The 27,916-nt window shown below is 35.8% G+C and overlaps 1 protein-coding gene across 7 annotated transcripts in view; it reads left to right on the forward strand.

Moving 5' to 3' along the window:
* The window catches only part of EFR3A (EFR3 homolog A), a 76,181-nt gene that overhangs the window by 16,707 nt on the left and 31,558 nt on the right, over positions 1–27,916 (forward strand). For 4 of the 7 annotated variants that reach the window (XM_015618900.3, XM_015618902.3, XM_015618901.3 and 1 more), the window contains 6 exons: positions 6,029–6,105; positions 7,905–8,032; positions 9,376–9,526; positions 17,898–18,019; positions 19,746–19,895; positions 24,625–24,762. In XM_015618900.3, coding sequence (XP_015474386.1) covers positions 6,029–6,105; positions 7,905–8,032; positions 9,376–9,526; positions 17,898–18,019; positions 19,746–19,895; positions 24,625–24,762 — 766 coding nt within the window. Of the gene's footprint in view, positions 1–2,237; positions 2,401–6,009; positions 6,106–7,904; positions 8,033–9,375; positions 9,527–17,897; positions 18,020–19,745; positions 19,896–24,624; positions 24,763–27,916 lie in introns of those variants that run through there. The other 3 variants (XM_015618897.2, XM_015618899.2, XM_015618895.1) reach the window with 3 other exon arrangements.

Below are 27,916 nucleotides of genomic sequence, written 5' to 3' on the forward strand. Positions count from 1 at the left end.
TGGTGTTGGTGCTGGCTTGATGATTGAATTTCATAATCTTAGAGGTCTCTTTCAACCTTAATGATTATATGATTCTAGTTTAGAAGAAGTCAAAGTCATATCACAGCAAAATTAACTCTTTAGATTACTGTGAGAAATTCTAAGGAGAAAGCTGTCCTTTTGTTTCAAAAGCTGTTTTCATTTGTTTCAAGTAAACTGAGCACTGAAAGATTTTTTAAAATAAATTTCAAATTGTCAAACCTAGGTATGGATGGAATTTTCCCTGTTAGGTGTTACTGAGGGTTTGCTGTCATGGGGGTCAGAAGTTCACGTCACAAGATGAATATCCTGTTCTCAAAACAAAAATTTCATCTGCATGAAATGTTGGACATTTTCTTCAGTGCATTTCAGTGGAGAGAGGCTGGAAAGCAGGCACTTAGAAGTCAGCTAGCATTTGGGTGAGGGAAGGAGAGGCTCATCTGGGGGATGAGACTTCATCCTGTGTAAATGATGAGTCCACTGTGCCCTCTGGGAGTGCATTCCAGGGACATCACAATGGCTGATCAGCGCGTCCTTACAGCAGTTGCTCTTTTTATAGCAGGTTGAAGAATATTTTTAATTAACTCCCTTATATGGCTGGAATAATTTCCTTGTTATAAAATGTCTGATCTCTTTTTCTTAGTGGAATGCAAATGCCCTTGAAAGTCATTTTAGTTCTGAATTAAATGCATCAACTGATATTAACAGTTCAGAAATAACCAGGTACAGTAAGTGGTTATGGTTAAAGTGTTATTTTATACACTTTTGTCAGGATATTTGAAATACATTTATTTTATTTATATATATCATCTCAGATAAAGAAAAATAAGTAAAATGAAAGTTAAATGTAATACAGTCAAATTTTTAGTTATTTTTAAGTACATTGAGCAACCAAATGTAATTTTAATGTTGCTCTGTTTCTTGATATTAGCAAAACATGCATTTTTCTGTAGATTGGAACTTCTATGTTATTACACATTTTTTGATAGAATAAGATTATTTTAAAAACTGCTTGGACGATTGCAAATATACTTAGGGATGACCAGATCCAAGTCTGGGACATAATAAAAATACTCAGTGAGTGAACATGAAATCTTGCTTCAGTTTACTAATGCTCTGTAAGAAGTTGACAGCAATATTAGACAACATGACAAAACTTTGGAAGAAATTCCAGCTTTAGATGAAACAAATTATTTATTTTACTAAGTTTTGATAAAGAAGAAAATGTGTCAGTTTTGAACTCCATTGGCAGAACTTAGTCTTGCATGTTTAAATCCACCTTGAAGCTTTTGTTTTCCTGTAATTTTGTATGAATAAGATATAGCACAAATATTCAGACACCCTATTTTGAAATACTGCCTTAAGTTTTCTGATTTACAACATAGGTTTTCCTGTAGTAAACTATGTGGGGACTGTTTCTGTGCAGCTCAGTGTTTTCTCTGAGTTTATTAGCACTAATCTCTTAAGTCTTGAATTTTTATGTAGTGGAAATTATTAGCTGTGTTTTTACTAAAAACAGTACTTACAATTTCCAGGGTTTATAAAAATGTCTATAAAAATCCTGTATTTCTGTATCCCAAGTGGATGTAATGTAGAAAATGAAAAAATAAAATGCTGGGAATTAATGGGAAGCTGGAATGTAACTTCAGAATTGCTTAAGTCAAATTTGATTTTCTACCTAATGTATCATAATCATGTCAGTGATTTAAATTCTGTAATCCTTGCTCCCTAAACTAGGAAGTATTATTAGAGATAATGTTAATTTCATTAATTTTAGATTGTTTCTTTAATGTTAGATGTAAACCTTTCTGTTTAAAAAAGTTTTTTTGGTCAGTCTGCCTTAAATCTATTTCTTGCTGTCTGTTGTCCAGGAAGACCAAGTGAGTAGGTTTTGCTAAAATATTTATCACTCTACCAGTGCTATGTGGCAGCTGTCTGAGGATAGTTTTTCCTGAAACTATATGGATTTTTTACTTCTGGTCAGAGAAATAATGAACTGTGTGTTCCAGGCAAGTTGAAGTAATGAAACTGTCTGTGCAGTTTCATTGGAGGAGCTGTGAATCACACATTGACAATATAGCTTTTATTCTTTTCTCTTTTCTTGTGCCTGGCCTTGTTAACAGAATTTGATACTGAAGTTTTTCACGTGTTTGGTGGCTTTATGCAGATGTCACTGAGCTGATCAGATAAGCTTACAGTGTTGCAGAGCCCTCGCGGGAAGTAACCGCAGCTATGCCACTGTGAGAGAGCAAATTTCTGGGAAGGGAGACAGTTCTGAATTCATATCCAGAATGAGGCAGTATGTGCAAGTTCCAACTGTTGAGCAAGAAAAAGCCTATGATTATAATTCTGCTTTTGAACCGAGGCCGTGTATGTGTTTGGGTAGGTGAAATTACCATTTTCTGATGGCGGGGGCTGTATCTTGCTTTTGTTGTGTAGAATAAATATGGGTAAAAAGAAGTACCCCTGCAGCTGGTAAATGTGTACAGTTATAACATGTAAAATGCAGATTATAGGACTTCTTTAGTAAAAGAGAATGTGCATGTTTGAGCTTTATAAAAATTCCACCATTGGAGAAACAAACAATATTTTTTAAACCTTTTATTTTAACTATCACGTTGCAGTGTGGAATTCTTTGTAGATACTACTTTAAGCTTTATATTTACTTGCATAAAATAATGCAAAGATGTGTGCAAAGGGAAGGCCATTAAAATGCAAATTTTGTCTGAAACTAAGAAAGAATTGTCATAGGATTTTTCTTCAATAAATGAGCATAAAACAGAACAGTTTTTTTTTATCTGTGTTCTACAGACCTACAAAACAGTTTATTTAAGTGAAATGAATGTGTTTATTTGGATAAATTTTTATCTGTGTTAAATTGTATCTAAGAAATAGGGAATCCATTCTCATTTACTCAGGTTCTATCCATCTTTGACAAGATTCATCTTTTTGGTCTATGTTGTAAAATGTTCCTGAATTTTATGGGTTATTTTTAATGTAGTTTGTTAATTTAATCTTTTGGGGATTTTTTTTGTTGTTGTTGTCTTTTTATTTTTTATATTCATACATTCTTTAAACTTATTCCTATGGTTTTTTTTAACCTTTAATGTTTATAGCAAAATGATCTAACTGAGCAATGATTAGTAGTTTTTGCACAAAATCTGTGTCATGACTGTTAACTGTTCTAGTTTTTGCTTTTGGTTTGGCTTTTGTCATTTATTCCTGTGCTTTTGGAGTGCCTGTCAGTTTTATTTCTAACAGTGCTCTGCTTGGAGGTTGAAAGCTTTGACAGATTAAATCTCACTTTCTGATACTTGAATGTTCTGTTTAATGCAGAATGGCATTATAATTTTATGTTTCTACTTTAGTGATAAGGATTTTGGGTTTTTTTCCATGTAAACAGTTCCATAATTAAATACATAGCAATGTTAAGGTACTACCAAAATCTAAGATGAGGAGAAAATTTAAAATCTTATGCATATGTACTGTTAGGCCTTTTCTTGGTGTCACAATTCACTATGTTCCATAAATTTGAAGAACAGTATTTCAATAGAGCAATATTATGTTTCCATTGAATGAAACCATCTGGTAAGGCTGCCAGAATGAGTTGGTACCGTTACCTGATCTTTTTTATGCATCTCAAAGAAGTAACTGTATCCAGATTTTATGTTAAATTTATGTAATTAACACAGGTTTGAAACACCATTTTAAGATTTAAATTGCAGTTCTTTTCAAAAATTTCTTCTTTCATTTAAAGAGGGAGAAAGTAATTCTAAAAAGTATTTTTATTTGCCTCTCTTGCAGTATTTTAGAATGTTTTCCCATTCTTGTTACATTTTAGATAGTTGCATCAAAATAATTTGTACAGTTATTGTTAGAATATTTTGTTATATTTAGTGGTAACCAAACATACTGTTTACCATGGACCAAAGTTAATGGTCAACCATAAGGTAGAAAACCAGGTAGGAACAGCAAGTACAGAGTGCTGAGCCAAAGAGTGTTGCAGAGTTGCATACCTAGCTCAGTAAATATTTACCAATACTGTGGTTTTTGGTGGATTTTGATGGTCTTACTTTGAGTTTCCTAATACAGAATGATATGCAAGACACTTACACAGTACTTCTTTCTTACTATGATTTTGCTTACTTTTAAGATGTTGCACAGCATTGTTCTCAATAGAATATTTTTGTAGAACTGTCTAAATTATTTCTATTTTAAGTCAAGTAGGATTTTAACTGCTTTTCATACCTACAGTTTCCAGTGGCATATTAAAGAACATTGATTTTATTTATTTCATGCCTGCAGCTTTTATGTAAACATAGAGTTTTACTTTTGTTAGACCACCATGAGTAAGACATCAGCAGGAGTGGTATGACCTTGATAGTAGTAACCAAGTACTGTTTAACAAAAATATTCTCAATAGTCCAATTGTTTATTCCTTGAGTGCTTTTTATTTTCATAATTCTGTATTGAAGTCATGAGTCAGTCTTGATGTTGCTGCTGATACAGGACTTTAATTCATGAGCTGGGCAGAATTCAAATCCATTGGGGAGAACTTGGAGTTAATGCACAATGCTCAATTTTAAAATCATGGATCTGTCTTCAATAATTGTTTTTGATTAAATAAATTACAATAATTAACTTGTCAAAATATGAGCAGAATACATTTTTTGTCCAAGAGACAATAGTATCAGAAAACAGATGTAATTGAGGGAGAATGTCTACTCCTGTAGGGTCTTGTAATTAAAAGTAAGTTCAGCAAGTGAAATCTTTGTCATGAATCTCACAGATGTCCTGATAAGTATGGTTAAAAACCTCTAAGACTACTTAGATATCTTGATAAGTATCACAAGTCTTGATGCTTTTGCAGAGAAATTGTAATCATTAAAATTGCTGCCAAGATACCCTTTATTGTTTTGCATTTTTTACTATTTTTAGCAAAGTGTTATGAGTTTTTTTTGAGTATGTAAATGGATATCTTTAATAAGACATTTGTAAGGTATTTAGCTACTCTGAATCCATCAGGTATTGAGACTTGAAAGACATGACCTGCATGTATGCTTGATACATTATTGAGTCTTACTGTTTACTCAGTGGCTCTTGTGCATTAGAGCTCCTTTGGTGTTGATCTCAGGCTTGACCAATAAGTTAATCTGATAATATACCCACTAAAACATTTAAAACCTGATTTGTGAAAAAAGCCAAGGGAGTAAGTCTACTCTGATAAACAGTTGGACAGATACCCAGAAGCTTTTTTTTCTTTTGTTCTGTTTTTTGTGCTGAGTTTTAACCTAACTCCAAAGTTCTAGTAGTTTTTAGTGCCAGCAAAAAAGACCAAACAATTCTTTGCAGGTATGTTTCCTTTTTAAAGCAGGCAGTATGACTTCTATAATTAATAAATTTGAAATTACATGCATTGTTCTGATTGTATGGATTAGTAGTAGACAAGAAATGAGATCAAAAAAATTATTTTCTCTGCTTCCAGTGGCTGTCATTCCACCAATGCCCATTAAAAGGAAGGAAAAGGAATAAAGAAGGCAGAGCATGTTTTTTAAATTATGGTTTATATTGGTTTATATGGGTGCCTTTAAAACAGATCTCATTTTTGTTTTCTTTTTTTTTAGAATAATGCACTTAATGCACATTTGGGTGTTTTGAAACAGTCATTCAGAATGAAGATAAACCTGCAAATAAAGTAGCTTTGGTTTTAATATGACTTGATTTTCAAATGCCTTGACTTTTCTGCATGTCTTTAAGTATGGATGACAGGTGCATTTCTGGTACCTGAGATCCTTGCATATTTTCTCATGTATTGTAGTGTGATAGTCGTTTTGCTTATTTGACTTGTACTTACTTGACTTGTGCGTACTTTCAATTCCCTTGGTTTTACTTTATTGCTGATAGCAAGCTGAATTCAGTGTTATCTTCTTCCTCCATGCTTGTCAGCTTGTCCCTTCAAGTGAGTCCCTAGAACTGCATCCTAAATCCCGTTGGGTAAATCTCTCCGCAGGAGTTTGCTGCTGCTGTGCTGCGCTGCGACCGCGCTACAAACGTCTGGTAGACAACATATTTCCTGAAGATCCAAAAGTGAGTCATGACTTAAAAATTTTAAGGGATTGGTGTTTGAAAATCTGTGGTTATAGCTTGTGCCTTAGCAATATTTTAAAATTTTCTTTTTTCTTTTCTCTTTAAACATTTTACCATAAAATCTGCTTTAGCACTTAATAGCTTTAAGAGAGGTTAGTAGAATAATTTATCTGGAGAGAGATCCATAGAGATCATCTGGTCTAATTCTGCTTCCAAAGCAGGACTGCACACTGAAGAATAAAATTAGTATGTTTTGCTTAGAGAAACAGAAATTTCATTAAACAAGGTATTCTGCTGTAGAGATAGCACTTAACTTTATCACTTTTTAGAACCACAGATACTTTTTTTCTTGTGATTTCAGGTGTGAACATTTTCTGGTTTTCTACAGGATTTTAATTTTTTAACTTTCAACTTACTGACTGCGAACATTTTTATAGTTCTGGTAGACTGTTGTGACCCAAAAAGGTTTTTATGGTGTTTTTTTCAAAATTTTCCCAGGTACTCTTCTACAATTTAATTTCTTCATTTCACTGTATAGTCTTGGAGCTATATTAGAGCCTAACTCGTACTCTCTGTGAAAATAAATAACTTCTGTGTACCAGTGAGGAACTGTGTCTACACATAATCATTCGACAGTTCAGACTGATCAAGAGCTTATGTTTCTGCTGCTCTATTTTTTAAAATGTTTTACCAAATTTTTATATCTTTTGTTACAGTAAAAGTAAGCAGCACAGTCAGTATTTGCATAATATTTGGCTTTTATGTTACAAAGTATGTCAGCTTTTTTTTTCAATTGTGTTTTTACAGGGATTATGTAAGTGCATATTACTGGTTTTAAAATGAAATGTTTTCTGTGTATACAGTATATTGAGTGCATGGAACAGTATGGTTTTATAGGTTTATTTGTTCTAATCTAGTTTTTGATAGATGTGTAGAAACACTTCGAAATGCTAGAATTGTGGTGTTTTAGTTTAAATCTGAGTCAGTAGCTCTGAGTTGGCACTTCTTAGTCTCTGCTATGGTTGGTATTCATTGGGTCAGTGACACAGGCCAGTCCATGATCTTTCCCTTCAGTTGCAGACCTTCTCTAAAGTATGAGAAGATTTTCTTGATAAAATTCATTAATCAATAATGAATATCTTAAAAGCTTTTAAGTAATTTATCTGAAAAATAAATGTTTTTATGAACTTCCAGAAAAAAAACAAAACTAAAAAAGGCTTATCCTGCTTACTTGATGATAATGATTAAAACCTCATCTGAGCAGATCCATGTTTTGTGTACAAGTTCATGTTGAAACTAATATGTTAATCTTTGATCTTATTCTGACAATTAGTCCTCAGATGCCTGGGGGTCAGCCTTTTTCAAGATCTCTGAAGAAATAAAATACTTAAACTACAATCTTGTTTGTATATTTTATCAAAATTATGCATTGAATATACTTGGTGGGGATAGAAAGAGATAGAAAATTACACTGTGCTAGTAGGAAAGAAGCATGTTTTAGAACTGGTCACCTACCTCACTACATACCTTCTCTTCAGAATAGCCCTTCCCTCACAAAAACAGTGGAACAAGCTAGTTGCTTCATTTCTTTTAAAAATGTTTTAGTTGTTTCATATTGCTGATTTTTGCAGCTAAGGTTATGGCAGTTTTGCTCAATATTTTGGCATTTTTTCAGTAGCTTATTTCCATCTGCAGGGCTTTGATCTTTAAATGTCAGCTAGAAAAAAAGGAAAAGCACTTAGAAAGCTTTATGTTTCCTATGAACTCTTTAATTTTCTATTTTGTATTTCTGTTTCTAGGATGGTCTTGTTAAAGCTGACATGGAGAAACTGACTTTCTATGCAGTTTCTGCTCCAGAGAAGCTGGATCGAATTGGGGCTTACCTGGCAGAGAGACTGAGCAGGGATGTGGTCAGACATCGCTATGGGTGAGAAGTCATTAAAAATAGATGTTAACAAGACATGGAATTTCATCATGTTTGTTCTGATTGAGTCTGGAAGGCAAGACAGACCCAGGCCCTTTGTGGTCAGTTAACCTTGTCAGGCTGCCAGGTGCCCATCCATCTGCTCTCACTCCTACTGCTCAGCCAGATGGAGACAAAAATAAAATGGAAAGCTCATGGGTTGAGATAAGGACAGGGATATGACTCCATTCTGTCATGGGGAAAAAGAGACTTAACTTGGCAAGGATTGATTTAATTATTGCCAATTAATGACAGAGTAGGACAGTAAGAACTAAAGCAAAGCTTAAGAACATCTTTCCTCCAGCCATCTTTTTTTCCCAGGCTCAACTTCACTCCCAAGTCCTTTACCTCCACTCCTACCACGCAGTGGAGATTAGGACTTGGGGCTGTGGTTAGTTCATACCATCTTGTGTACCCTTCTTCCTCATACTCTTACCTTCTCTAGCCTTGGGTCTGTCCTTGTAGACAGTCCTTCAAGAACTTCCTCAGGGTGCAGTCATTCAGGAACAGGCTGCTCCAGCATGGGTCCCAATGGGATCACAGATCCTGCCAGAAAAGCTCCTGCATGGGCTTCTCTCCATGGGGCCTGCCAGAAGCCTGTCCTGTTCCAGCAGGGCCTTTCCATGGGCAGCAGTTTCCTTCAAGGCACATCCATGTGCTCCAGCAGGGGCTCCTCCATGGTCTGCACTGTGGGTATCTGCTTACCTGTGAGCACTTGCAATGTCCCTGAGGGGCTCAGGTTTGGGAAATGGTGGGTCCCATGTTGGAGCTGGCTGGAGCTGGCTGTGTCTGTCATGGGGGCAGAGCCTGCTTTCTCACAATCCACCCCTGCAGTTCCTTGCTGCCAAAACCTGGCTATGTAAGGCAAGTAAACTCTTGAATGTCCATCGGGATATAGGGAAACGGGATTATCTTTCTTTCCAGCCCTTTTGGCTGAATCAAATGTTTAAGTGAGAAATATTAATTGTAAGATGTGGCAGAAACTGGCAAAGAAAAGCAGCGTCCATCATAGACCACCAGTTTTTGATCTTCATGACACCTGAAGCTGTTTGTATAACTTTATTGAAAGGGATAAACACTCAATTCTATACTTCCCTCCCTCCTACACCACCCTGTCTCCCCCAAGAAAAAGGGAAAAAAAAAAGAAGATATGGGTGTAGGAACTAGCCCTTAGTGTCATTTTTATGCAGTGGGAAACACACTCCTTCCATTCTTTCTTTTCTATTTTTGTGGTAACATCTTGACTTGAACTGAGTTAATGATAAATGCAATACATCTTTATCTGAGTCTCTCTAATTAATTTTCAGTTATGTTTTAATTGCCATGGAGGCACTGGACCAACTTCTAATGGCTTGCCATTCTCAAAGCATAAAGCCATTTGTGGAAAGTTTCCTTCATATGGTGGCCAAGCTTCTGGAATCAGGCGAACCAAAGCTGCAAGTCCTTGGGACTAATTCTGTGAGTAAGCTCAGGTGCTAAATCAAATCAAAGTAAATGTTTGCTTGGGAAAGTAGTTTGAAAAGTCTTAAAGGTTGTGCCAGTTGACATGAATTGAAAGATGCTGTCTGTAGCAATCCTTTGGGCCTAAACACAGAGCAGGTACCAGCTGGAGGCAGATAAACTTCAGTGTCCAATTCTTTTGATGTCTGGACTCATTCCTTCTGAAAATATCTTCTGTAAGGACAGGAAAACTCTGCTGTGAGTTCGTATTTTGAGTCTTTAAGCAGCCCTCCTGGAGCCAGTATATAGGTAAGACAGTGTTTTGTTTTCAGGAAACTTAAGCTATCAGAAAGATTCTGAAAAGTAGCTTTGAGTATTGCAACCATAAAAAGATGATTTTATTAGCTTAAATATTTCAGGATTCAGATCCAGGTTTGAAGGGCAAAACCAAAGTGTCAAAATGAAGATTTTGAGATCTAGTTTTCTAATTAGAGTGATGGGTACAATCAGGGATATAGCTCTGTCATACTTCCTTTCTAACCACTGTATTTTCCAGCTGGTAAAATTGGAATCTCATAAATTCCAGGACTGTGATGTGGACTTTTCACTTAGAGTGATTGCTTTTACTTGAGTATAGAGTAATTGCTTGCATTTCATGTAAATTATTGCCATTGTTAATAGTGTGAGGTTTTTTTGTGGAATCAGTAAAGCTGTTGGTCTGTTGGGCTTGCTGCCCAGCTGATGAAATTAAATGGAGCTGCAGTTCTGGAAGACAGGAGGGTGTAGTAAAGTGATGCCCAGAGCAGAATTTCTTGTTATGATGGAATAAAGAGAGTTTTGCTGTAATGTAGAGTAGAAGTGTCCCCCTGTTCCCTGACTAGCACATCAGTTTTACAGAGGATAGTGAGATGTATATCTCATTACACATGTAAAATTTTATTTAGTTATTTAAGTATCATTGAGCCAGGCTACCCTGTTTCTTTTGATTTATTTGTTTAATAATGCCTGGGCAGGTCCTCTCAGGGGAATGGTTCTGGAACTTCTTTCATGGGCTGCCAAGTGACAAGGTGTACATCACTTCCCAGTTGTTTAAAATCCTTGGCTACTACCAGCCTCCACTCTGATGTACAAGGCGTGTCACATGCACAGAATGCATGTTACTGAACAGGACTCTACCTTAGGGTAATCTGATATTCCTGTTGGTTCCTAAATCTTTTGTGAGTAAAGGAGATTAGTGGACTTCCTGAATTAGGAGATAATTTTTGTTTGTTTTCTGTAAAACTCAGGGGAAAAAAAAAGTTTCCCTAAATAAGAAATGAAACTCTGTGAGGAGAGAGAATTTTTATGGCTCTTCAACAGTATTCCAAAACCTTATTTTTAGCCTAACTGCTAATTTCCCTAGGTGCTTTCTAGAGTTAATGAAGACAAAGGATGCAAGTCTATTTGTATTGACTTAAGAGGAACAAAGGGTAACAGCTTGTCTGTTACCAAGGGCACTGCCCTACTGTGTTCTTAAATAAATTTTGTTAGATTAACAAAGAAAGTTTACTGTCATATTCAGCCTTTTTTCTTTCCTCCACAAGGAAATAAACAAACAAAAAAAACCAAAAATCAAGAGGAAATGGTACAGTGGCTAAATAATGCTTCATGTTCTTTAGCTGATGTACCACTTTGGAGTGCAATCTGGTATTGTCTAAAAGAGAAGACTGGGTTGTATATGAAGTAAATATCTTTAAACTGGTGAAAAGTTAGGCAACCTTTGGAAAATTTTACATAGTATTTTTAGGACATTCAGCTTAAGGCCCCTACAGATTTATAGTCTGCTTACATTTAAAACATGTGGAGTATGATTGTGGCTCTAACTAGGTTTTGATTATTTTCTGCCCAAAACTTCATTGAGGTAGAAAAGCAATGACGTCTTTGAAGTAAAATTCAAACCTCTTTACTTGAGCTGTAGGGTTTTTTTTCAGGCTCACAGATTTTGCTTCAGCTGTGGGGACTATTGTGATTGCTTAAAAAGGTCTCAAAGGAAGCAAATCTCTGAATAGTTTAAAGGCTGGAAAAAATTTGGAAGTTCCTGTCTTCTGAGTGTGTTTTGCTGACTTCCAAATGTTTGCTTTTGGGCACAGAACTTATACTACTTGGTGCTCTATATTTTAGGAAAAAAAATTAAACTATCACATAGCTGTCAACTTAAATTCAAATTTAATTTAAATTGAAATTTAATTTAATATATAATATAAATTAATTAATTTATAAATTAAATAATTAGCTTATAAGTTGATTTATTTTGGAAAATCAGACCTGAAGATGGCTATTTTAAATTAGTAATTGTTTGGGTTTTATTCATGTACTTTTAAGCCTGATCTTCAGGTTACATATAATTAGTTCCTGTGACTTTTATATATTGCATTTATAAATTAGCTTATTTCCTACAGCAGCAGTGATCTGTTTATTTTTTAATAACGCAATTGTAAATATATTTATATAAGGCAGATACTTAAAAATTATAAAATTTGATAGTGGATATAATAAATAGGTGTTGGAGTTTCTTTAATGTAGACAAAATTTAAAATTGATAATGTCTGTGAGGTTCAAAATGGCTTTTTCTAGCATGGAACGTATTTTTATAGATCACGTGCTAAGATAGCATATGCTGGTGAGGAAGCTGAAAAAAATGTGGTGGGAAAAAGTGATATCTCCTTGGCTTATGTGTTAGAGGATCTGAAGGCTGATTGCAATAAGCTTTTCCTTAGAAATTTATGACAATACTTTATTTCTCTCTCTAATTTTCTTGCAGAATTTCAGTAACTGAGTAGCATGTAAAGCATGCTCATGCACAAATAATTAAATGTACTGCCTAGGTCCATAATGTTTATTACTAGGATAGAAGTAACAAGCTTTAAAATCTTTGACCTTGTGATCAGATTTTTTTGGAAGTAGAGATGCAATTTATTTCTGTTAATCTGTATCCAATTTATGTCTATTTATGAAGTTTTTAAAGAAATTTCAGAAAATTTCTTTAGTGGGCAGCTCATCAAGAACAATTGGATGCATAATTTAGTAGAACTTTCATCCTAATCCATATTTATAAGACTGAGCAAAACAAAACATTTTAAGGTAATTTGGAATGCTGATGGGGTGAATTCTTTATACTTTGCCACTAAGATATTGGGGTTTCATGTGAAAAATAGCAGATAATATGTGGAACCCAGTATCACCACATTTAACTATTTACCACAAATGCTTCTTTAGTTGATAGGGTGCTTCCTTTTATAAAGGCAGTTTCTTTGTAGGAGCAGTGAAATAATGATCCCATCAGTGACAGTGTTGAGCTTCCTGTGCATGAGGAGGTGGCTGTTATTGCTGGTTGTCACCATTTGTTATTTAAAGGAAGATAAGCAGACTCCCAAGTGGAAAAGTGATCAACCAGTGCCTGAGACAAGACTTTCATATTTGTTAGAGCTGGCTTATAGAAGCTGTCGTTTTGGGGAGAATTGAGTGCATATGTAGGTAAAAATAGTATAAAACGTCAACACTTTGAAATTAAGCTATGTCAGAATTTGTATTCCCAGCAGGGTATTACTTGTTTCCCAGTCTGCAGTGTGCTAATCTGGAAGTATGCAATGGAAACTTACCCTTATTGCAAGATGCTTCTTTCATTCCATGTACCAATCCAGAATTATGTGCTGGAAGTGATTTAATACACAGTGGAACAATTCCATTCTCTAGTTTGCCTCCTCCATCTTTTTAATAGGACTTAAATCTCCGGGAGACAGATTAACACACAGCACTCTTTCTTTTCCTGTGGGTTATTAAATTGTCTTAGAAATTATGTGTCTGCATCTGCTAGAATTTGAGTTAGTCCTTTAGGGTCACTCAGAGTTAAGTGTTGTTTCCCCCACTTGTACTTGTGCTCTTCTGGTTTTGCAGTTCTGTGGCCCTGTACGCCAACATTCCATTGCTGATTTTGTTACACAACTGCACATGTGCTGGAGAATTTTTATCCAAGGGGCACAAAGTAAAATAGAATGTGAAGTTATCCATCCTATTCCGATAAAACTGCAAGTGTCAGGTGACTCTAGGTATTAATAAATAGACTAAATCACCAATTTTCATTGCTGAGAACCTTGTGATCATTTTCATACTGTCTTTGTAAAGTTAATGCATCCAGTGTTTGAAGCTTTTCTCTTTAGGAAAGCTGAAGTGCTTGTCCTTCTGGCATGTGTGTGTTGAAGTGCATACATAATATTCACACTTCCCATTATGGCTATTCTGTGTTTGTATGCAATTTGTTTATGGTTTGTAAGAGTCTTATGTTTATAGACGATCATAACTTCCCATGTGAGAGTTTCATAATCATGAAATACAGTACCTTGGCCTATAAAAGGTGGTAACTGCCAGTATCAGCATCCTCTTTCCCCATTGGAAACAAGATAAAATTGCTGGCTGCAGAAGACAGATGGGGGAGCTCAGATATGAAAAAAGTAATGCTCAGGTTGAGCCTAGTGTTCTTACAGGGAGATACTTTAAGTAACACAACTCAAACTGAAATACGATGCATGGTGATTATTCTTGAATAAAACTGACCTTCTTTAAAGACATCCAGGGACCATTAAAAATTACAGTTTTTCTCCTAATATATTTGCTACATAACAGTGATAAAACAGCATAAATGCATAGAAGAAATTTTGTCCTTGAGAACTTACATGATTTACTTACAGGCTTGCACAATCTCTTTCTCTCCCTGGTAATATGATCCAAATTTCTCAATTCAGTCTGGAGCAAACATCTTTACTTTGTGATAGATTCATATGTTTTTGTACTGATTGAATTTTATTGGTTTCAAAATAAATGTAAATGAGGTACTACCAGTGCATGTTCCTTTCTGTACCTTCTGTATTGTAAATACAGAAGATGCTTGTACTGATTAAACTTCCATAAGTTAGGATTGGATGCTGCAACGATTTACTGTGACTGAATGACATGTTGACATCTATAAAAGCTTTGTAAATAAATCTTATGCAAGTGCTTGGACTTTAATAAGAGTTTTATCAATTTTTAGATTGAATAGTTGTTACATTTGAAGTTTGTTTGAAAATATGTGCTTAAGAGTAAAGTATTCTTTAACAACAAGGACAAGACCACCACTGCAATGTATAGACTGATACCTGCTGTAAAAACATAAAATTTCTATGATAGAATGGAATTTTACACTTTACAGGATGACAGTGCACAAGTCAAAACTCTTTCCACAGACAGCTTTTCCTGTGGCCTGAATGCTCAGTCATCTGAATGCTAATCCTGGATTGTGCTTCAGAAATGCTGTATGCTCAGTGGGTGAAATACTTTTGTTATACACAAGGACATAAAAAACCTTTGCCCTTTCTGGGTCTCCTTCTGTGCATGCTGTTTTGAAAGGTGTGACCTTCATGTGTTTGTGTCCCTGCTGCAAAGCTGCACACTGATACAGGAGAGGTACTCAGAGCAAGCGAATTCTGACATTTGCTTGTCCCAGATGCATCATTTGTTCTTACAAAGCAGTTTCTTGGTACAATAAATCTTTCTGCTAGCAATTAGACTGTATTAACCTTTCCTGTTGGAAGATCCTGTCAATCAAATAATTAGTATTTCAGATAATAATAATATTAAAGCCTCATAATAAATGCAACATGAATTAATATTCGCATTCTCACAGCCACTCCCACAGTGCTCTGTGTTCTTCAGACTTTTTGTTTCCATTCTTTTCCATGCTTTTATAGAAGTTTTCTGGGTGAATAATTTGTAGACTTGAGCACTTGGATATCTGGAAAATACTAAGATAATATTGTTTGGGGGTTTGTTAAATCCTTGGTCTTCATGCCTTATTGAGATGTAAGGATTAATGAAATTCTTTGCAAAATGAAAAAAAAAAATCAATTTCTGTTTTGCTACTAACAGTTCCATGAAACAAACTAGGGAGCCATAGTATGTATGAAGCATTTGCCAGGGTCTCTTGGGAGGGAAATTATCAGTTCTGTAACTTACTCTATCGGAGAAAACATTATGTTTACTATATCGGAGAAAACATCATGTGGCAGTAGACCACAGACTGAAAGATAAATAAATCCTTCTTTCAGGTCCTTTACAGAATTAGATTTTGACTTCTCTCACTTTTACCACCTGAAATACAGGACATTCCTAACAGAAGGACTTGTAAAATGGACCCGTACTATACAATTTTCCACCATTTTCAGTAACAGCTGAGAATGTAGTTTTATGAACTGTATCCTTTTCAGCTGTTTCTGTAGCTTTTAGAAGGTGAACTGGTAGTGCAGCTGAAAAGGATAAGTGTTCTAGATAAAACAGAAAAAAAGACTAAACAAAAGAGTAGAAAAAAATAGTAGTTTTTTTTTTTTTTTCTGAAATACACAGCTTTCACTTCCAGCTTGAAAACCTCAAACACTCCACAAATCAGTGTTGTAGATTACACTAAAGTGCTTTGAGCTTTTCTGGATGTCTATGGGTAACATGCTGATGAAAGCAGGTTTTACATCATGAAAAATATAAAGGAAGTGTATTTTTCAGCCTGTGCCTAAGAATTGGTAAAAATGATGTGAGTAAAAGCAGAGGGGTCTTAATAGGACATCACTCTGCTTCAGGGCAGAACCAGCACAGTGTTCAGCCTTTCCTGGCAATGTTTTGTTTTGCTTATTATTTCCGTCTGTAGTCTGTTCTTAGAACTGTCAGTGATGGAGAATCCAAAAGGTCATTAGGGAGTCTGCTCACTTGAGAAAAAAGGGGATGTAATGTCTAACTTAGGCTTTGCTTCAATATAAACCTAGTATTGCTTTGCCTATTACCATTGGACAAAGAAAACAGTTTATTTATTCTCTTTTTATAGCTGTCTTCCGTACCTTTTAAGATTGATACCTTTTAGGCAGCTGTAGTCTAGGTAATTTAGTGTATTTCATTCTTCTTTTACAGATGCTTATCTAAAGCTTTGTCCATCTCTTGAATAATTGGGGAACTGTATCAGTTATTCACCATTTTAGGCTATGATGTTTCAGATGGATGCACCACTTCATTTAAGGGCTTATTTGTCCCAATTAGATGGCAAAAGTTTCTTCATAGGTGTCATGAGTACTGCAGATATATCATTCTGCGTATTCAGCTGTTTCTGGCTTAAAATGCTGTTTTGCAGTTGCCATGCCCAAATTGCTTCCTTGGTTTTTTTAGGTCCTATTTCAAATTGCTTCAAAACCAGGCATCAAGTGTGCCTACAGCTCTGGCCAGCTTAGTGTTCTTTGCAGATTTAATGAACCCAGTCTGCTCATCTAAGTCTCTAGTGAAGCTCAAATCATGTTTTTATACTCTGATGATTTACAAGTGTGTCCTTATTTTTTCCAAACTCTTGTACATCTCTCTTATGGGGAGTGTTCTTCTGACTGTATTTTTCTAGCTGCCCTTTGAGAATTTTGTCTATTTTTTTGGCAAAAGCATCACTGAAGTTTTGACAGATGCTGCTTCATCTGGATTCACAAAAGTTATTTACTTGTCATAGGAATAAGATAGATTGATGTGATTTGTTCTTGACAAATCCATGTTGACTGTTACTTACGCCTTCGAGACTTTGTAGATGTTGGCAAATTGGCATTTTTTTCCAGTGACTTTCTGTGAATGGACTAGAGTTGACTGGATTATAATTCCCTGACTCCTCCTTTTTCCCTTCTGTCAAAATAGAATTGATAGAATGCCTCCAAGTTTATTTCCCTTGAATTTTGGTACATCAGAATGTTGCTAGGTAACCTGGTAATGACAGGGTTGCATTTGAATGGTTGGGCTGCTCTCTACAGCTGCCTGAGAGGGTGTAGCAGGGTGGGTGTCAGGCTCTCCTCCCAAGCTGAAAGAGATAGGACAAGAGGAAGTGGCCTCAGGTTGTGTCAAGGGAGGTTTAGACTGGATATTCAGGAAAATTTCTTCTCTGCAGGAGTTATTGGCATTGGGGAAGCTGCATGGGGAAGTGGCTGAAGGTTTAGTGGTAGACTTGGCAGTGTTAGGGAAATGGTTGGACCTGACGATCCTAAGGATCTTTCCCAACCTAAATGATTCTGCCAGTTGATGATATTCACTGTTCAAGTGTTACATGTTTCCATATTGCATAGTATGTTGTATTTCATGCAGTTTCACCCATCCCTAGCTATCTAAATGAAGTTCTTGTGGAAAGATTTTATAAAGAAAACCCTCCTTTGCAGATTTCTCTTCTCTGAAATTCTGAAGAGTTGTCAGGATTGGCTTCTTACCTTTATGCAGTTACATTAAGTTACATGTTAAATGAAGCTTATTACTCGTTATTCTATTTTAGGAAATTGTTATTAAAAGCTTTTTTTTAATGTATTTCATTTTCCAGTTTGTCAAATTTGCCAACATTGAAGAGGACACACCTTCATATCACAGACGCTACGATTTCTTTGTGTCCCGGTTCAGTGCCATGTGTCATTCCTGTTACCCTGATCCAGAAATACAAAATGAGTAAGTGTCATTCTGCAGGAATTACTGAAACTGAATTATTAGTGTTGACACACTAATTTTGTCTGTAGTACAGCTTTTATTAAGGTTTTTAGTGGAGTAGTTCATTCCATATGAAGAAAATGACAGTCTGACTTTCTGAGTAGCACCACATATTGCAAATCTTAGGTAGGTAGAACCCCCAGGATATTTAGGGGTAATTTTACCTTAATAATACATGGTAGCTTGTGTGGATCCTCACCAGAAAGGCACCACTTATTATTGTAAATGCACAAGTTCATAACTTACTTGAGATATTAATGAGGCTACTTATATGAAAAGCAAAAACCATATATTAAGTCTGCTCTTTGAGAATTACTCATTAAAACGGTGTTTTCTTAGATGTCTGAGGTATGCTCATGTGTGTGAAACTCAAGAGCCTCCATGAATGGGAATTCTTTTTTTTCCCATTCTTATGTAAGTGCTGCAGTTTGTTTTCCTGTGGCTCTCCCTTGGAGGATGTGTCCTTCCCCAGAGCAGCTTTTCTAGTTGTTTGTACATCACTCTTCTCTCCTGCTTTGTGTGTAATCCTACTGAAACTATCTCAAAAGATCTAGAATGAAACTGGATTCATATTGAGTGCAAAAGACTTCGTTCAGAAATAGCTAAAATACAAGCAGCTACTGATTTAGGTATTTATAAATTGAAGTCTAAACAAAAATAATTATAGAACTTGGTTTTCTCTGTAGTTCATTTTAGGAATGTTTTAATTCAGCAAATTTGACTGACAGCAATTAACTGTTGTCCATACCTGAATCAAGATTTAAAAAATGAGGGATGGATTTTAATACAAATAATTAAAATTTTTAGTGAGGTTTCTGCTTATTTCATTTGATAACTGTATCAGCTTCCACTTGTTTTCAGGAAGTAAATTCTCTTCGTAGCATTTATTATCATGGATAATTTGCTGTTTTCACTTCAAAAAATAATATTTTGCTGTTCATGTCATTGCACAGATTCTCCTGTGAGCTATTTTTGTTTAATAAAATTACAATAGCTAGCAGCTAGACCAAGTCTTTTTTTGAACTTATGTTATTTTTTTCTTTTTATTATTTCATTGTTGTTGATTAGTTCTCAGTTGATTTCATTCAAATGGTTTTAGAATGGAAGTGGTGGTTTCTTTTGTCCATTAGGCTTAAGCTGACAGAATTATCCTTTGCTTGATCTTGTGCTCTTTCAGATCTTGTGGATCTTTCAGAAATCTTTAAAGACCTTTTCTGACTAATCCATAGCATTAATTACAGCTTCTAATGACACAGTCACATGGCTGTGCTAGATATTACTTCAGCTCTGTTGTGGTAACTTCCCATTTTTCTTCAGCTCTAGAATAGGCTGAGATTGTGCAAAGTTTCAGCTGATGGGTGGTAAACTGGGTAGAGTTGGTGGGTTTTATCCATGGGACTTTTGTCAGAGGTGATGTACAAAGTTTGAGTCTTTGTTGAGTAGTGTCAGCTTTATCCTTACAGGCCATCTTGTGTTGAATTGTTTAATTTGTCAGCTTCCTTACTGGTTTTAAAGGTGTTCAGAGAAAATATGGGCAACCATAATGATTGGCCACTTTTCCCAGTTGCAACTTGTGAGAACCTACTGGAATTCCATGCTACTTCACTACTGCTCTCCAGCAGGTACAGAGCCCTACTGCAAGGTGCTGTGTTTCTCAGCCTGAGTAATTCCTCTTTCCCTTCCTCAGGATCCGAATTGCTGGAATCAGGGGCATTCAGGGAGTGGTTCGAAAAACAGTTAATGATGAACTTCGAGCAACTATATGGGAGCCTCAGCACATGGACAAGATAGTGCCATCATTGCTGTTCAACATGCAGAAAATAGAAGATGTTGACAGGTAATTGTCACTGGCATGGTTATTTAAGCAATCTCTAGGCTAAGTTTTTATGATAAATATCCTTCTATTTTTTTTTAGTGAAAGCAACAACTCACCTTTACTAGCTGAGGTTCCTTGAAATTGATAGTATAGGTCTGCATAATGGTTCTTAATGTTTCTTGTCTCAATATCTTTTCAACCACTATTTTTCACTTGTTTGAGATTCTGTAGGCCTAAAAGTTATACCAGAAATTATGTGTTCATATTTTGACTTGGTAAAAATTGTAAACTCTGTTTTATTGGATCAGATGCAGAGATGAGTAAGCATAGGCTTTTAGGTGACTCAAATGATTTTGTTACTTAGATTTGTTAAAACTTCAGGGTTCAATTCCTTTAGCCATTAGTAAGAACTGCTTGTTCTGGCTGAAACAGTACTTGGAGCAAGGAATTAGAGTTTTATTTATATGTATACACCCTTTTTTTTTTCTCTTGAGTCACTTTCAGTGACTCCTAGGCATATTACTTGCCACATTTGCAAAAAGCTATTAAAAAAGATCTCTGTGACAATTAAGGTGAAGAGATGCTAGTCACCTTACAATTGAAAAGTCTCTTTTTTTTGGTCCCTGGTTAAACATTATGTAGGTGTAAAATCTGTTTATTGTTAGCACTGGGAAATTTCCATAAACCAACTTCAGTGGTGCAAGCAAATTAAATATTCATTCCATGTCCAACTCTGGCTGCTACAAAACTTGCCTGCTAAGAGGCTCAGCAGCCTTCCTATAACAACAAGCTTTTCATGCTTTCACTCAGCTTTCTAGATCTGTCAGTTTCTCTTTTTTTGGTTTGAATTTTGGCATTTATTTTTCAATTCCTCAGCTTTATTTTTGTTCTGTTATTTCTGACTGCCAGTACCTGTGTTATCTCTAAAACAAATTTTCAGACTAAATAACTAAAATCAATAGTTGGCTGTCTGTCCATGCCTTACCTATTTACTGCATATAACTAAGGGCCCACACAAAATCTAAGAAATACCCACTTGAATTTTTCATCTGAAGGGTGATCTGAGTAAGAGAGAAAGGTTTCTGAAGCTGCTGTTTGAGCAAGGAGAGCCTGGTTTGCCTTTGCTTACTCTTGCAGGGCTTCTAGCTGTACCTTTCCTTTGGTACTCTTTACAGTTCCCTCGGGCATACACTTTCCTTTTTATAGCAGAATTAAATTAACTACTGATGGAAAAACTGACTGAAGTAGGATTTGGATTAACCACTTCAAGTGGATCAGTTTATATGTACTGCAGGAGTGATTTTTATCATCTGTGGAGCAAGGCAATAGTAGTGGTAGAAAAACAAATCTCTCAAAAAGCAACTTAAGTTTTTGAAGTGCTATGCTTGAAACTTGTCCTGTAATGTGCTTTGAACATGAAAAAAAGAGACTAATGATTTTCCAAGTGAAGTGGTATGTAGGGGCCTTTTGTGATGTGCATATGACAGAAAAGCTGAAAACAGTGTTCATAAATTGTTACCTGCTGGTCTTAAAATGATGTTACAGACAGTTTCTCATTTTATTTTATGTGTGACTTCATGTTTGTGTAGCACAGAGACATCTTGAAGAGTAGGAGTAAGGTGCATATTGTTCTGGCAGATGGAGTCAAAGCATTATTTGAGAAAGAGCACAAATTCCAGAAAATACCCCCAACTTAAATCCACAGAAGAAAAACCATTTTTGTTAAAGCTGAACTACATATATGTACTTACCTTAAGAGTCAATGTAATTTTAGCTGGTTGAACTTTACAGCTTAATTCAAGATTTATTTGAGTGCATACCAGATGAGACACTTCTTGGAGTTAAGAATTTACTATTTAAATAACTTTTAAAAAATACAGTTGTATTTGTGGATGTCATTATTTGTTCATATATCTGAGTGCACATTCTACTTAAGTGCCTATCGGACATTATGTTATGTGTATATCTATTTATGTTCATCTCCATACTAGGGAAGGGATGCACATAATATTGGTAATTTCCTTATTTTGTGACCTGTTCTTCATGTCTTTGGAGCTAAACCTGCCAGCCTTATTGCAGGCAGAGGAACACTCTAGCACTTACTGTAAACTTGACTTCAAATCCTTCTGATATATCTGTAATGTTCATACAAATTCTGTTTTAGAGGAAGGTTAGAATTTATTTCTTTCTCAGTGTGAGTGAATCATAATCAAACATTCCTGTACCTGCTCTGCTCATAAGTGGTGGTTAAGTCTTCCTTCACAGGTCATGTCGTATCTTTGGCCAATCCTGATTTTGTGGCATTTAAGAAGTCTCATGCTTAAGTTGCTGAGTTGCTGTGAGCTGGTTTAAGTCTGTGATTAGGAGTTTGCTATGGAAACTGCTGTACTTGAATACATCCTCCTTCCAGGTCTGTAACTGTTGGACACAAAATGATTCACACGGACACAGCTCAGTGTGTGACAGGAAAAAGAGAGTGATTTATTCCATGGTTCTGGTATTTATAAATTCTCAACAACGACCAGGGATTGGATGGTTAGGTTACCACCTTCCCAACCACACTGGTCGTGAGAAACATCCCTCAAAAGACATTTCTTTAATGGAATGTATAAATATCTATGTTTATAGTTACTTCCCTGAGAAAGTGGCTAGAAACTATGAAAACAAGATCAGAAGGTTTAATTTTCAGGGTGACACAGGTCCTTGTTGCCACTTCTGATAGAGCTTACCCATGAAAAAAGCCAGTAGAGCAGCTAAAGGACATTTGCCTTGCCCATTTCATTGTAAAGCACATTTTCAGCCCTCTTGTGGTAGTACAAAAGATCTAGATTGAGAGGAATACTACTGTTCTTTTCTTAACCATTGCAGTTGGATTTCTCAGAGGATTTCTGATTTTTCTGTGAAAACCTAAGTCAGAAAAAAATGAGTATGAATTCCTCATTTGAATCTAGAAATTTAAGAGGCTGTACAAAGATTTTTTATAAAACTGAAGAGAGCATTCGATATTCATTGTCTATTATCTGATAATGTCAAGGAACACTTATTGAGAAATACTTTGAGGTAGGTGCTGTTAAAGTTCAAATAAAATGTTATTTCTACAGACAACACAGGTAATTTTAGACATTCTGATGCAGTCAGAGAGTAGCATTTTATACTTGGAAGATTCATCTAAAGACTCCCAAAGCAGTGCTGGAGTGTTTCTATAAGTTTGCATATACAAGCACTTAAAAAATAACTTATTTTACGTCATTTTAACTGGAATTCTTTCAGACAGACTTAGCTGAGTGCTATGCAGCCTGCTTCTTTTTTCCTTCCCCACACACCCACCTTTGCAATGCTGTTGTATTTTAGGGAATCTGTGTCAAAACAGCAATGGAAATTTTAGTCCTACACTATCTCTGGTACTTTCTGTGTGCTGAGAAGGGTGCCCATCTCCTTAGATCAGAGTCCAGGAAGTACAGGGGAAGGAGAGAGAGATTGGGTGGCACAGCAGTTAGATAAAGCTGGAGTTTTGTGGTACTTGTGGTGGATTATATACAAATTGTCATACCTTTTAAAATTATTATCATGCTGCAGTTGTAAAACTATTTCTTCATATCTAACAGGCTTCCTGAGACTCTTCTGTTATTAAAATCTGACAAGCTAGTGCTGTTGTGGTAACTTCTGAAACACTGATGTTTCCAGAGGCAACAGGATTTTCATATGGCCAAATTTAGATTTCAGTAGTATCAAAACACTAGAAAACCTTTTGCTGTCAAAAGATATATTACAACTGTGATATTAACATGTTCATTTGACTAGTGACATTTCAATTTGCAACTTTCTGTAATGCTCTAAAGCTTTTATGATGCTTAACTAAACTGAATGTTCTTGGTTGACACTTTCAAACATATTTAACACACAAGCTTGCACTGCAGAACTGAAATTGTATTCAAGGGTTTAGGGTACTGGTTTCTGCAGTCTTAAAGATGCAAAGTGTTCATGTAAGTGAATGAATCCTCACTTAAGTTCCTATAATGTGTTTGGTGAGAGGAGAGAAAAGGTTGCCACTTGTAGGTCCAGTGACTCCTGGTAAGTAATGGAGGTACCCCAGGGGGAGCTGTTTGCTTTCTTTCTGAAACCTGTGTTCCCCACGGTGCCCACAGCGAGGGGCTCAGCAGTGCCCTGTCCATAGCAATGATGGAAGACACTCAGGTAGAAGCTGACCAACATCTACACTGTTTAGAGGTAACTGTGTGGGTGATAATGTTCTAATTAGTTCACTCAGACTTTTTTTTCAACTCACAAGCCATCTGTTTGTGCAGAAGTATTGGAGTTTCATTTAATGCTCGCCCACACAGGATGGACTCAGTAGTGGGTGGATGAATGAGATCATTAATCTGAACAATATCACTAGGATTCTGTCTAAATTTTTTTAGTGGTTTCACAGCCTTCATTCATTATTAGCAATACAGTGTTTTGTCGAAATGTGGTAGGTGACAAGTTAACTGAATATTATCAACTTTTGTGTTTGCCATATAAATATTTACTAATACAGTGGTCAGTACTGAGTGAACAGATAATGACCTATGGTCCTGCTATAAGAGAATAAAATACTTTATTCAGAATTTTGGTTTGATGCATATTTGAAATGGTTTTTTTGCCTAGTTCAAGAGTCTGACTCATGACTATTTTAATACCAAGGGTGGTGGATACAGTAAAGAAAAGGTGAATATTAGTAATATAATCAATGCATTTTGTCTCATTTCAGCAGAATAGGCCCCCCATCCTCTCCTACAGCAGGAGTGAAAGAAGAAAATCCTTCTGTGCTGGCTGAGAATTGTTTCAGGGAACTACTGGGACGAGCAACCTACGGAAATATGAATAATGCTGTCAGACCAGTTTTTGCGTAAGTTGGAATTTTGTGGAAGATCTTAAGAGGTTTTCTTTATTTCATCCTCAATTGTGTTGCATTAAATTTCTTTCTACTTTTCAGCTCAAAGGTTTCCATTCACATTTCTTAGAAAAGTTGCCCCTCTTTTAATCTCTTTGCTGCTGTGTGTAAACTTGAAGGCAGTTATGGAGGAATGCTTTACTGATTTTTAGAAGGGAAATCCAATAATTTACATGAGTTGTTGCTCCAGCTGCCCTTTTGGTTTTTTTTCAATGTGAAACTTTATCCAAGTTATTAATGCCCCATAGATAAGTGTTACAATCCTTGGAGAGACAAAGCAAGTAAAATAGAAGAAGCACAAAGGAATACTGTGCCCTGTAAAGTTACAATTTGTGATTTCCTGTCATTTTCTTCCAGAACCTGTTTCAATATTCTTTTAGGAATATATTTAACAGCTCATTTAGGAATGAGTGGCACCTATGCATGCAGTATGCACATTGTGCACAAGAACACACAATACAAATTATGCCTGATGTATTAACACTCAGTGATATTACTTTCAAACCTTGACTTTTCCTGGTGATGAGGAGACTTTCTTGCTTCTTCTTGTAGATTTTTCAAGGTACATCCCAGGTATAGGAATACATTCTCTTAGATGGCCTAGTTCTTCCCACCAAGATTAAGTATTTTATTTGTACACTGAAAGACCTTCAAGCTACCAAAAGCCATTTTCAGGTTACTAGTGTTAAGAACAGAAATTGCAAATGAAGATACATAGGGTTGGTGTGAAAGGCAGAAAACATTCGTAACCCCTTGTTTATCCTGAAGTAACATTGACGGCAAAGAGCTGTACCATTCCCTTACTTTCTGTATGTATCTGTTATACCAACCTGATGGAAGTTCCTGTTGCAAAGTTGAGTGTTTATTAAAAAACACTCATTCTTTCCTAGATTTAAAATTTGCATTCCACCAAAATACCTGTGATCACAGTGAACACCTAGGTACTAAACAGTATGGATGGACTACTTGGTACTGTACTGCAGCTGCTTTCTTTCCACATCTCATTTTTTTTTGTGGGTTTATCTCAAAACTTTATCATCATTTGCAGTGGTATCAGGGAAGTTTCCTACAAATAATTCCTGATTCCACAGACTAGAGGTAGTGCTTGGTTTGGGATTTGAGAAGGCATCATAGCTGCTTTTCCTTTGGCTAATCTAAATCTACATCTCTAAAGTATTATTTCCAGCCTGTTTTCATTTCTTACATGGTATGACTGTAAGGAGCCAGTTGACTCCATGTGCACCTCAGCATGCCACGTGCTGCATTTATCACCAAAACGAGTAGATAATGACCAGTTACTCAGCATATGTTGTCTGTTCTATTAATAGTTTTTGTAGTCACTATTTTTGTGTTTCACTTTAAAGAGAAATTGCCAAATGTTTCTTTTAGAAATGACTGCTGTAAAGGTTTAGTATTTTTGAAGAGCATGATGCAGAAAATGCAATTTCAAGCTATTTCTCTTAACAAAAAGGGAGTGCTTGATCTAATCAGCTTTACTTTGTGAATGACAGAACAGTTAGAATGAAAGTTTGAGATGGTCTGTTGCACTTTATCGGATTGAAAAACCTGACTTAGCTTCTAATTACAAAACAGTTTCTTCTAACAATGTTCAGCTATTTCACAGCTTTTAGGGGAAACTGGAAATATAGATAAGGTCTCTTATTACAATGTTAACATGAAGGTGCAGGTTCAGTTCCTCACCTGAGGGCTTGCTTCATGTGGTGCTGCAATATCAGGCAATATGCTGCCACTTCTTTACACAAGTGAGAAAGCAGAGCTGCTTGCATCATGAGGCAGGGTTTATTCAGGGATTGAGGGGTTTAAATATAATGAAGATAGTAGAAATCGGAAGTCAGTCTCCTGGTATAGGTTTGGATTGACGTTAGTTCTCCTTGCCTTAGAAAATTTCCATAAGTGTCTACATGCAGTAGCTAGAAACTCTCAAATAATAATTTGTAATAAAATCTTATAGATCAATCTCACTAATTGCTTGATGAAAGTCAAAAAATATTACATTAACATTACCTGAAAAAAAATTTTATGTTGTGTCAACAGTCAGAAGCTATTGAGGTATGCTTAGCACAGATTTGCAAAGGTGAATAGATTCAACAGATTCAGAAAGATCCAGAAATCTGGTGAAACTTCCCAAGTGTAACAACTGCATTTCCATTCTTGTCTGTTGCCACATACCATGTGCAGAGGTTTGCAGTATGAACAGACAGGTGTTCAATATTCTTTCAGCAAACATGATGCATGAGCAGAATATTTTATAGATTCCCATACATGCAAGCCTCAGTTAAGCTTTCTGATCCTCAGTATCAATTTGTCATGTATTACTTTAAGGATTACTTGCATGTGTGCACTGAGAAAGAATTCAGTGGCTCTCTCCCCAGAAACTTGTATTATTGGTTCTTCTGTTCCTTTGAAACTGAGAGAACTAATTGTGCACATTTGCTATATATATGCACCAGACATCAATAGAAGGCAGATTTTGCCATTTGTTAATCCAGCAATAGGATGTTTTTCAATCTTTATTAGATATTCTTTTTTGAAAGAAATGTAATTTGAAAAAAAAAATAATATAAGAGTTAAAGTGTGACGATTTTAACTGAAGTAAATACACCATACTAAAATACCTTTTACTATCTTTTGCAAAAACAAAACTACATTGAATACACTTCTTATGATCAGTAAAATACTTCACCTACAGGAATCTAATCCTGCTGTCATTAGGAAGAAAATTCCAGTATACAAAGCATGCTGCCCATTGAGCTGTTAGACACAGCTTTAACCAAGACTGTGATCATCATCTTCCCCCGGCTTCTTCCAGGCAGTTCATCTAAGTGAAGCAGCTAATACTTGGCCTTCCTGACAAAATAAAACTGTATGTCTTGTTTAGAGAGGAATTTGTTGTTGTTGTTGTTGTTGTTGTTGGTAACATGATGTGGGATGCAGTTGAACATAATCTGCCTGAATGGATCTTTGGGGCAGATGACTAGGAACTGTCAAGGATAAAGGAGGACACATGCTGCCCTGAAAGATTAAAGGATCAGTTCCAATCACAAGATAGTGGAGAGTATGATTTTCCATTTGATGAGTTAAATAAAAT

This window comes from Parus major, chromosome 2, assembly GCF_001522545.3.
Source record: "Parus major isolate Abel chromosome 2, Parus_major1.1, whole genome shotgun sequence".
Lineage (NCBI taxonomy): Eukaryota > Metazoa > Chordata > Aves > Passeriformes > Paridae > Parus > Parus major.